This window comes from Musca vetustissima, unplaced genomic scaffold, assembly GCF_032173495.1.
Source record: "Musca vetustissima isolate MV318-11 ecotype Yass unplaced genomic scaffold, APGP_CSIRO_Mvet_v1 utg15158, whole genome shotgun sequence".
NCBI classification, from domain to species: domain Eukaryota; kingdom Metazoa; phylum Arthropoda; class Insecta; order Diptera; family Muscidae; genus Musca; species Musca vetustissima.
The window spans coordinates 353,569-365,737 of record NW_026887821.1 but is presented as its reverse complement, the minus strand read 5'-3'; the positions used below and the strand labels follow the sequence as shown (position 1 = coordinate 365,737).

The 12,169-nt window shown below is 32.0% G+C and overlaps 3 protein-coding genes across 3 annotated transcripts in view; 1 reads left to right on the top strand and 2 right to left on the bottom strand.

Moving 5' to 3' along the window:
• Positions 1–1,100, bottom strand: part of LOC133335537 (calcium-activated potassium channel slowpoke) — a 147,528-nt gene extending 146,428 nt beyond the window's left edge. Inside the window, exon 1 of the mRNA XM_061543823.1 lies at positions 978–1,100. The gene's annotated coding sequence lies outside the window, so the exon portion shown is untranslated. The remainder of the gene's footprint in view (positions 1–977) is intronic.
• Positions 1,101–9,961: 8,861 nt separating this feature from the next.
• On the top strand, positions 9,962–11,397 carry LOC133335564 (protoporphyrinogen oxidase). Its single transcript, XM_061543873.1, has one exon. The coding sequence runs from the start codon at positions 9,964–9,966 to the stop codon at positions 11,395–11,397; it is 1,434 nt and encodes a 477-aa protein (XP_061399857.1). The 5' UTR covers positions 9,962–9,963.
• Positions 11,398–11,527: 130 nt separating this feature from the next.
• On the bottom strand, positions 11,528–11,925 carry LOC133335563 (bolA-like protein DDB_G0274169). Its single transcript, XM_061543872.1, has 2 exons — positions 11,734–11,925; positions 11,528–11,679 (listed from the first exon to the last, which is right to left on the bottom strand). Exons 1-2 carry the CDS (start codon positions 11,923–11,925, stop codon positions 11,530–11,532), a joined length of 342 nt encoding a protein of 113 aa, XP_061399856.1. The 3' UTR covers positions 11,528–11,529.
• Between the last annotated feature and the right edge of the window lie 244 nt (positions 11,926–12,169).

Sequence of the window (12,169 nt, the reverse complement as noted above, 5' to 3'; positions counted from 1 at the left end):
TCCCACTGGAAATATGATATGAAAATTTTTACCCTTGGTTTCAGCGTACTTTACCAGATTTGGAAGTCCCTCATAGTTCTTTCTCTTGGAAATATGACATCAAAGCCACTTCTACTTATTATTCCACCATATTTTATATAATTGTTTTTTTTTTCACCGGGTCTTTACGAACTCAATCGTTTTTGTCAACTCCCAAATATATTCAAAACATTCAATAATCCAATTAAGTCCTAGCACACAACTCATACACTACATCTTTATTTTAACTGTATCTGTAACTTCATTTATCAGTGAAACAATAAACATATATCGGTCTTCTTCAATTAAGCCTTTCAAAATAGAATCGTTCAATTAGATTAATTCCGATTTGTAGTTTTATTTCAAATATGTACTTTTTTATGAGTTTTTATTGGCATCTAGTAATTCTTGCAATTTCTGGTACATTCACTCTTTAGTAAGGGTGACTTTCCGAATGATAAGTGAACTGTAGAAATTGTTGCAATTTTAGATAGTTTTTTTATCTGTATATAGTTTTTATTTTTAATATAATTTAGTTGCCAAATCGAAAATGTATAAAATATTTTTTTCAAATAAATAGTAGTAAAGTAAAAATCGCACAATGTTTTCATGTGTCCCCTTTAATGTTTATGTTTTTCATCTGATAATCGTTATGCCCATTATTATTTTATATCTCCAATCGAATGACTTCACTCTACTTTTTTTCCATTATTTGTTATTTGAATAATAAGGATTTAATATGTGTAATTTTATGTCGTATGAGTAATATTATCCAATTAAACATTCGCTGCTATACGCCACAATAACCTAAACTTTTAATAACCTTTTGCCCTCTCTTATGGATATATTCACCACCTTTATAGTATATAACATAAATCTTATTTGCCTTATTTTTTTCACTTTTATAAAGCAAAAATAGGATGTATTCTAAAATAAATAAAGTTATTCACTTGACTCACCTATTACAGGCTAAACCAACGTCCCACTCCACTGTTGCCAACATTCACACTAAGGACTTGAACATTTAGTTTTTGTTTGTTATGGTTGTTGCTGCTGCTGATGTTTTTGTAGTTTTGCTGCTTCTTGTTTAATATCGAATAGCTATCAAAATGATTTTCCGTTATTTTCTATCTGAAGGAAAAATTTTGTTTACAGTTTTGATGCCATTCTTTTGCAAATCAATTGAAAATTTTGCGCAAATTTGTTTAAACAATCGTTGTTACTGTTGTTAGCATTGATGATAATCAAGATGAGTGGTGGTGTTGTGTTTTTTACTCTTTTTTTTTTTTTTTTGGTATAAAATTAAATTTCAATAAAATTAATTTAAGCCACAAGGATTTTGGTACTAATATTTGCAATGATGATTACAAAATTATTTCGAGTAATTTTTTTTTTTTTTTTTGGTTTTTAATTATTTATTCAAAACAATGGCACTTTATTAAGGGTTTATAATTTAATTTAACACAATCGGTATGCTGTTGTTGTTTTTCTTTTTAATATTTGTTTTTTTTTTTTATTTCTCTCTAGGTTGTTATGATTCCTGCAACAAACAAACAAAAACCATATTAGTAACATGCCTCCACTGAGACTGTCGCGAAAAATACACGAATTTCCGTTAACACTGGAAGGGAGGGCATGCCGCGACACAATCACCACACAACAACACACGTTGACAATTAACGAAGCGGTAGAATGTTTAGCTTTGTTTATGTTTTGTTTGTTATCGGTACTTCCTTTTTTATTTCCAGCAAAAATAAACACATGCTCAGACACACACCCGCACAGGACACGACACAACACCGAAAAGCTTTTTTCTTAACGAAACTCAAACCGAGAGTATACACACACATATACAACTTATTCACAGCACATTTGTTATGTGGTAATTTTCTTCGTTTTTTTATTTCTTCCTTATGAGTTATATTTTCTTTGGTATTGTTATATATATTATTTGTTTGAAAAAAATTTGATTTGTTACTTTGTTTTTTTTTTAATATTTTACCATTTTCTTTTTACTTCAGTTAAGCAGAATTTCTATTCCATTACACATCCGTCACGTTGAACGTCAAAACAAGCAATGACTGTTATTTAAGCTCCCCTAAACACAAATATGCCGTATAATCTTGCTCTCTTTTGAATAATGGTAATGGAGAGAAATACTTGTATTTATGAAGAGAACAACATTACACTTAATAAGAGAGTGACACGAGACAGTATAGTGAAAGTTTGGTGAGAGCTAGGAAATGGTAACTTAACACATTTCTTGTGCATCAAGAAGAAGCATAACAGCCAGCCAGCCAGCAGAATACAACGAAAACACACTGCCCTAGTTTTGTTTTGTTTTCTCAAGAACATGTACTTTCATTGTTTACACATACACTCACTCACTCACTCACTCACTCACGCACACTCATTCTATTCTCTATCATAACACTGGGTTATTTGTTTCCTTGTGTCCTTTTTATTTTAATAAATTAACTTGAAATTTTTTGTTATTAGAATATTAGTTTCAAAACATAAATTTGAAAATTGGATTGGTAAGGTGACATTATACTTATAAATGTAAATATGTACATATATTAGAGTGCTTTTGAAAATATGGCTATTCTATGGACAAACTATGAAACGGGGCCAAAAAAGTGTTTATTATTTCAATGTTAAATTTATGATGGAGAGTTTAACTCTCAACGCGCCAGCATATAATATGTTCGGCTTCGAAGTTGCCCCACAATCTCTAAAATTGCTGAAAATTTTGTTGTGTCTATTGCCGTTTATAACTTCGAAAACTGTAGGTTTTTGTACACTTTCCATGGAGTTTACTACCTACGACTTGGAGTCCCAAACAGCTAAAAATATTGCGATAGACTTTGATTTTGAGTCATTTGCATTCTTTTACACATAATTCGAAGAACGGCGAAGAAGTTATAAAATTCTTCTTTTACATTAAAATGGTCCAACATCAGACCAGCCTGTTATGTCTTTTCCACTTCGATTGACCTAATAATGCCAGAATCAAAAGTTGTTAAAGAAAAATTACAGTATATATTAAGGACGTCTCTCTAATGTCAAAATGAACACAATGTTTACGTTTTCATAATCGAAATGAACACAATGTTTACGTTTTCATAATCGAAGTCAATTCACAATAATGGATTTGGACAGCAGCATTGAGAAGCAGGTGATATGGTCTCTCTGCATGACGTTATTGGGCCTTAGAAATTATTGAAAAATTAATTAAAATACTGAAAGAGATGAGTTTGGAGGTGATACTAGGTTTACATTACTTATACATTCGAATGTTTCCTATGATACTATGTAAGAATACTTGTATTTTTCTCAGACAAAAATATTTAATTAGCACAATTTAAAAATATAGAGTTCTACATCGTGAACAGAACCCGAAGGTAAAGGTATGCTCCATTGTAATGTCAAACGCTTTGCAAAAAAATGTGGGTAGTAAATATGATATTTTATATTAGGGTGGAAATGCTTTTCTGTAAAATTATTTTATGTACTGTATTATTTGGACTTTATTTTTTAATGAAAAAAAAAATAAAATCAACACAGATTAGATTTGCAGATCAACTGTTTTCTGTGGATATTATACAAGGTTTACATTAAATATATGAATGTTCGCTATGATAAAAATAAGAGTGAATGTAAATACACTTTTAGCTGTCTTAGACAGTTATATGTAGCCAAGGCCTATATATGGTGGGCCAGTATGCGAATTCGTAGTGAAAACTAAAGTTTAACGTCATTTTTGCCGAGGCGAAAACTAATAAAAGAAACACGACCAAAACAAAACACAATTTATAATTTTGTAAGATAATTTACTTGAAATGTTCATAAAGACGATATAAATTAAAAAAGAATTGAATGTTGAAAAAATAATTATATTTTCGTTTTGACGTCTAACATAATTTTGTATGTATGTATTGGTTTTAAAATATAATTTGACAGCAAACTTAATACTCAGCTGTGCTTATTTTCCGACGTTATATAGGCCTTGTATGTAGCAATCCATCCTTGTATGTAGCAATCCTTTACTTTTAAAATATAAAAAATCAAATAAATTTTCCACAAATTTAACTTTCAGGAAAAAGCTGATAGCAATTTCAGTCATTAAATTAAAAAATTAATATAAAATTGTATAATTCCGCAACCTGGCAATATTCTTAATGTATTGACAATAAATTCTAATATTTATGGAAATATTGGATTCAACAAATCCACAGAATGAATGAAAAATGTTTGTTTTTGTTGCAGGACTTTGAAGATAGCAGCAATTGGTTTAATGCCGGGTGAGAAACAGCTGTTCTGTCAAAAACAGAACAGTGGATTTATTTGGCACATATTCTAAGATCTATTAATAAGGTTACCCAGCAAGCCAAAATCAGCTGTTTTTCTCAGGCCTACTGTCAATAATTTGGACTTTGTTTACGTCTTCATAATGGAAATCAATTCACAATAATGAATTTTGACAGCTGATACAAAGTTTTTCTCCTTTGATGTATACAATTTAATTAACAATTTAAACCCACCATAAGGTGTATTTCAGGATTTCATAAGTCGAGTCGATTTATAATGAACTTTCAACAATGTTTAATTTTTTTATTTGTAAACCAATATCAGCTGATCGCCGTTGATATCCTCCAAAACTTATTGTAAGGTTTCGGATTTATTAACAATGTAGATGAACAGAAGATGAACTTTATGAACATTAAACGGCATTTACATTAGAACTTTTTGCCGGCTTAACCTCCTCTATGAGGATTTATGAGAGTATAGAACGGCTGCGGTACAATGCGGTGCAATGTAAACATACTATTACTTCCTTTATTTTAAATTAAGTTGCGTGAAAAAAATATTCACTTTTAATTCAATAATTTTTGTTTGTTATAACAGATTTCTGGAGGATCTTTCATATAAAATACCTTAAATGTCAAAGCTTATCGAATGAAGTTTAGGCAAGATTTAAAAACAAATTTTAAACGGCATATACATTAGAACATTTTACCGGGTTAACCTACTTTATGAGGATTTATTTGGCATATATGCAAAGGAATTGACAATTGAAACCCACTGGGTTAACGAAATCCGGTTAAATGTAAACGTACTGTTAAACATGAAAATTCTATATTGTCTATTATATTTATAGAATCCAAATTTAAAATGTATTTATTAACATTTTTCATTTTGTTTCGATTTGTTCAACAAAGTATGTGAATAAGTTTACTAACAAACCAGACAAAATTTTTTTCACTAACTGTTACAAAGTAAATTCTTTATTGCGAGTTTTCGAATGATATTTACCACAAATTTGCTACTGAGTAAATTTTCCACGAAGGTTTCGTATAACAAGGTCTATTAAAATGGTCATCCACGTCAATCAGCTGTTTTTCAAGATTGCTGTCAATATCCATTATTGTGAATAGTCTTCTATTATGAAAACGTAAACAAAGTCCAAATTTTTTGAAATTAAAGTGCGTTTAGATTTACGAAATCCACTCGATATCAAATGTTAATTCCATAGCATATACGTCAAATATAATACACTAAATATGTGAACAGAATTAACGTGGCGTATACGCTATGGATTTGACGTTTGAAATCGAGTGGGTCTAGAAGTCTAAACGCGTTCTTTAACGATATTTACATTATAACTTTTTGCTGGGTTAACCTCCTCTATGAGGATTTATTTGACATATATGTAATGAAATTTATAATTTAGATCTTCTCGATTTAATAAATCCGGTACAATGTAAAAGTACTATAAGCCGAAATATTCAGGAAATCAATAATCAGCTGATTTGCATTAAATGGGCGAACTGAGTAAATTAATTTTCGTATAATTTTGAATTGAGCAACAAATTCTTATAAATTATTGAGTTATCAGCTATTTTTAACATATTATTTTTTTTAATTTCTTCAATTCATAGTAAATCACATATTCATAGTAGACATATATTTGACCGGTTTCATATAAGCTATTTTCTTTTAGACTACATTCTGTTAGACTATTGGTATGTTCCCGTACTGCAAGAATCTACTATTTTTTACTCCGATAACACTTTTTTCCTTTATGATATCGAAGAAAATAGCAAAATCGAGTAGATTCTTGCAGTACGGGAACAGACCATATATTTTACTATCCAAAAAGAAATGTCCACACATGGAAAAATTATCTACCAAATAATATTTCACTTTCTTTTGAGCTTTTAATTAATAATTTTCAAAACAGAAAATGAAATAATTATCTCTTCAACATTTCGAAAATTAAATGTCTACAAAAATGATCGCACCATCCTTTATTACATTTTCATCGCTGGAAAAGTGGAAAAGCTTTTCCGGTATAATTTGCTGTGTTCTAGGAAAAATTTGTCTATTCTTCAATACAGATGACCTAATTAGAAACGAACATGTATTTATTTAACAGGATAACAAAGAGAAATTAATAGTTTATATAAAAAATAATTTCAAAACTAAAACTTTTCAATACATTTCATTTTATTTATATAAACAAATATAACAACTCTCTTCCTCCACCACACAGTTCAGAGTTCAATGAAATAATATAAAGATGGGAGTTGTTACTATCTCATTGACTCCTTAGACTAAACACCACAACAACAACATCATCCCCACCCACCCCTTTTTGGAAAAAAAACTCTACATTCTTGTATTTCTGTTGTTGTTATTTTTGTTTCACCTACATTTCTTCGGCATAGACATTCGGCTGCGTGTCTGTGTATCGTCCTTTCACCACAACAAAAAAGGAAGAGAAAGTGTCAGATAGCTAGAGCATGCGAGAGAGCGAGCATGAGTAAGGGTTTCAGTGGGTCTCCTCGTTGTACTTGGCTTTATGGATAGGTATGTGCGTGCGTGTGAGTGTGTGCATTTGCAAAGTGTGTATAAAGAAGATATTAATTTTTCTTCCCTCGATGGAAAATTCAAGTTTTTTTCTTGCATTTCACTTTTTCACACTAAACTCAAATTGATTTTCTTCAAATTTATGTAATTATTTTTTTACAAAATCGCGAAGGTTTTTTTTTCAATATTTCCGGTATTTTAATCCTTTTTTGTAAAGGAATTTTGTTCCACACATAATTCATATATGTATATATACACATAACTTTACATATAGTTTTTCTTTCAACTCGATGAAAAATTTTTTGTAAGATTTGTATTCAATTAATTTTTGGATTCATATTTACTTTCTATACAAAAAACTCGTTAAATTCTTTTGTTAAATTTCTTTGCTAATAAACTATTAAATATTTTTCTTTGATTTCCATTCAATTTTGTTGGGATTTTCATAAATTTTCAATTTTCACTTTGTATGTATATGTATTTTTTTACACAAATATTCTTCTTGAACACACACGCGACCGTTATTATTTTTCACGAACCTTTCACGACAGCAGTTAAAACATTTCTGACACAGTTTTGGTCGTGTCACCACACACAGCTTGGTGAACGTTGCTGGAGCGTCAATACTGCCTAGCTGGCTGTTCGGATTCGGTCATCACCGTTCGTTAGCATCTCAGTAGTGCAGAGCTTTTTTCTCTTTACAATTTTTACATCGTGTGAGTGTAGATGTGTGTGTTTGCGCCTTGTTTTGTTTTGGAGGAGTTTCGTTAAAGTGATGTCTTTGACATTTCCTTTGATCCCCCACAATCAATAGTTTTTTTTTCTTCCGATGTCTGACAGTTGACGGTTAACGTGGTGTGTGTGTTGTGTTATTCGTTTCATTTTTTTATTGTGGTTAAGCTTCTACTATTTATTTACTTTATTTTTCTCCTTGTCTTCCGTTTTCCGCATGTTTTCATAACACAAATATAATAAAATGTTTATGTGTTGGTGTTCGGTATATACTCAAAAAAATGAGATAAAGGGTATATGGGTGAATGTTTATTCCTTTTTGTCACTGCCCAACATAGTAGTTCTTTATTTGTATATACTAACATTTGAAATTAAATTATGAGATAAAGGGTATATGGGTGAATGTTTATTGTTAATCAAAATTCTTTTATATGAAAAGTCCTAAAATGATAATCAAAATTCGTACTAAAAACATACGAAAGGTTTAAAACAGCACGAAATGCACTAAAATGACCCCCAGACGAAATGGCTGAATCAGTTTAAAAGGCCCAGCTTTTTTCTCAAGTCTAACGTCAAAAATTTTGACTTTGTTTACGTTTTCATAATGGAAGTAAATTCACAATAATGGAATATGACAGCAAATTTGAGACGCAGCTGATATCTAGCTGGTTTCCCTGGATAATCTTATAATAGACCTTGATTAGATTTATTCTTGAGAAAAAAACAGCTGGCATTCGCTTGCTGGGTGACCTTGTCAATAGCATGGTAGCACCATGATTAATAGATCTTGATTTGAATCGTCCATTTTAAAAGTGGTTAAAGTCCATGTTGTCTTATATTGAAGTATTTAAGAGTTTGTGTATGATTTGTTTCAAAAATGTTGTTAAATTGTGTTCATTTTGTTTCATGATGTTAGAACAACATGTTAGAAACTAAAATGTTATATATTTTGTAAAATTTCCTAGAAATTCAAGGTATATACTAAAATGGACTCAACCACTTTCAAAATAAGCGACTCGTTTAATGGTGAACAAATGAATCTTGAACTTTGACAGAAGTAATCCTGTTATTATGTAGGATTGAGATAACAATAAATAGAAGTAGAAAGGTACTACTTTTAGTAAACTTGTTATTTGGTGCATAAATTGGGCAATAAAATAGTAACTATAAGTGTAAGAAAATGTATATATTGTACTAAAAGGAAGTACATTTCGAATAGGAAATAGATTAAAACTTGATCATGGGATAAGTAGGTGGTTTTCAAAGTTACTTCTAAAAAATAGTACGATAGTGTGTAGAAATGATATACTTAGGACTGGGGGAGTTTTATTTAAAAAATAAAATATATTTATTAGAAATTTGTAATGGAATTTGTTGTATAGGGAAAAGTTCCAAAGGTGGGTTTGGAAGTTTGTTCTAAATGGTAACAATAATCGCGATTATAATGAAAAAAGATGTGATTTTTGAAAATTCACAGATAAGGGGTAAATAGTACAAAATGAATAAGCCTTGGACCATGGTACAATAAATAGGTAGTCCATTTAGCGCAGCTGATGTCTCGATTAATTGTCAAAGTGGGTAATTTTTACTTGAATTCGATGTGCAGTGTTACCAACCATGTGAAATATTATAAGGAAAAATTTGACAATTCCATTGCGTATACGTCACGTTAATCCTGTTCGCAAATCCCGTGGATTATATTTGATGTATATGCTATGAAATTGACATTTGAGATCGAGTGGATTTAGTTGTCTAAATGTAGCCTTAGACTAGTTAGAGGACGTTTCTACTACTAAATTCACTGGAACTCATATATCAATTCCACCAACGTATACGTCACCTTAATCATGTTCACAAATCCTTCCCTATTATAATTTTTAGACGTATATGCAATGGAATTGACAATTTTGATCTACTGGATTTAATAAATTTGGCAAAATGTAAACGTAATATTATGTCGTAAACCTTCTCAGATCTTCAAATATAGTCATGATTTTACTAAAACACGTGTACATTAGAATTCTTTATCGTCAATGGAATTGCCAATTTTCAAAATCCATTACAATGTAAATGAACTAGTTTTCCCTTTTAGATAAATCCAATGAATTTATTTCGCGAAATGTAAACATGTTATCATAATCGAATTTCCTATGTCCGCCCCTATCACCCATTATCTTTTATCCACATTCGTAACAAATTTTAATTTCTTTTATTACCCTCATTCGTAACATTTTTTATTGTTTCTTATCTGTCCCATTGTGAATTGTCATTCTAGTTTGCCAATTTGGTTGGAATTTGCATTCCATGTTTGAGCTGTTGATGCTCTGAAGAACTCACAAAATGTCCATTGTTTTGGGTGGAGGTCTAAGCGGCCTATCTGCCGCCTATTATCTACTCAAGAAATTTGGCCAACCAACTGCAATTTTCGAGGCATCCAGTCGCATTGGAGGATGGATTAAAACGGAAAAACATAAGGAGAGAGGCTTCATTTTTGAAGCCGGCCCACGTACCATACGGCCCAAAGGTATATCGGGCGCCAATACCTTGGAAATGATTGAGGATTTGCAATTGCCCATCGAAGCGGTCACATCATCCCATGTTGCAGCTAAAAATCGTATGATTTATGCCAAAGGTCAATTGTGCATGTTGCCGAACAGTCTAAAGGGGGTGTTGAAAACCATACCACCCTTCAGCCAGCCACTGGCGATGGCTCTTCTCAACGATTTGAAATCGGCACCGAAAAAGATCAAATTTGGCGATGAGTCCATATATGATTTCGTCAGTCGTCGTTTTGGCAAGGAATTGGCCGATTATGCAATTAGTCCCATGATTTGTGGCATTTGTGCCGGTGATGCCAAGGAAATAAGTGTCCGTTTTCTGATGGATGAAATATTCGAGAAGGAACAACGATATGGTGGTGTCATGAAAGGTATTTTTCTAAGTAAACTGAACGACAAGAAGGGAAAGGAGGCAGCCTCAAAGGGTCTGTTTAAGGACAACCAACCGAAAATATTCAAGCAGGCAGTGGAAAATAAATGGAGCATGTATAGAGTTAATGATGGTTTGGAAACCTTACCTCGTAGCCTAAACGAGTATCTTCTCTCACGTGATGTGGAAGTAAATTTAGCATCGGAATGTCGAGAGATATTATTCACCGAAAATTCGGCACGTTTAAATATCAAGGGACAAGAGGTTGAGGCAAAACATGTTATCAGTTCCATTCCCAGCTTCAAATTGGCGGCATGTGTCAAAGGCCAACATCCCGGTTTGGCAGGACAGCTCATGGCCATACCCTATGTCGATGTGGCTGTTGTCAATTTACAATACAACAGTAAAGATATCTTGAAACAACCAGCATTTGGATTCCTAGTGCCCCCGGTGGAAAAAAGACCCATATTGGGTGTTATATTCGATAGCTGCATTTTCGATATGGAAGAGAATACAGTGATTACGGTTATGATGGGTGGTAAGTGGTTTGAACAATACTATGGACAAAATCCAACACAAAAGGAGATCTTGGATATTGCATTACGAGAAGTTAACCAAATATTGGGTATCGATCAAGAACCGAAAATGTCAAGAGTCCACATTTTAAAGAAATGCATACCACAATATAATGTGGGTCATAAACAGCGTGTCCAAGATATTCGTCGTTATATACAACGCTACAAATTGCCTTTATCCCTTTGCGGGGCGGCCTATGATGGTGTCGGAATAAATGATGTTGTTCTATCGGCTCGCATGAGTGTGGAGGAGATACCACGCTTACATTAGACTAAAAAACAATTTCTAAACAATTGAAAACTTAAACAATATTTATTGTTATTTACATTTTTATATAGACTATACTAAATAAAAATTCCTGGACAAAGGGAAATTGTTATAAATTTACACTGCTGGGCTGTTTTATTTGCCAAAACCACCTCGGCAATTAGGGCTTGGCTCGAGAGTATATTCGGGAGACCATTGTTTGGGAGTTTTGGCTTCTATGGACAGAGCATGGGGGAAATGATCAGCCAACTTGTCTTTAACAATAGTATTAACCAAACGATGGCGCTGTAATAAATGTTTGAAATAGAGATTTTGAGGGAAAAAATACAAATTGCCTACCTTTATCAACGGCAACTCATTGAATTTGTCCGACACCACAAGTACTTTAAAATGGGTTTCCGCATCCTTGGGAACATTGTGCATATACGATTCATTCACCACTTCCAAATGCACCGGTTGCAAATTTTCCTTCAATGTTGCAATAATGGCCTGTTCAACAGGACCTGCTTTGCCAATTGCAGAAGTGCTCATTTTGTTTGCCAAACGTAAAGATACGGCTGAAATTAATGGTAGTTTTTATCAAATGTTGATAATTATCAAACTCTTTTACTCACTTCTCAACATTGTCCAACTTCACCAATCAAAATGAGTGTTTTGATTATCCAAAACAATAACAGCTGAGTTTTAGGGTTTTATAGATCTATTAATTTCAAATGTGTTATCGATTTCTTATTTATGTTAAAATATAGATTAGAATAAAAAAATAAAAGAATAG

Excerpts from the sequence above, each read along its gene's own strand:
- LOC133335564 (XM_061543873.1), top strand. The coding sequence starts at position 9,964 with ATGTCCATTGTTTTGGGTGGAGGTCTAAGCGGCCTATCTGCCGCCTAT.
- LOC133335563 (XM_061543872.1), bottom strand. The coding sequence starts at position 11,925 with ATGAGCACTTCTGCAATTGGCAAAGCAGGTCCTGTTGAACAGGCCATT. Across the intron at positions 11,680-11,733 it reads ATGAGTTGCCGTTGATAAAG|CGCCATCGTTTGGTTAATAC; the intron begins GTAGGCAATTTG and ends CATTTATTACAG.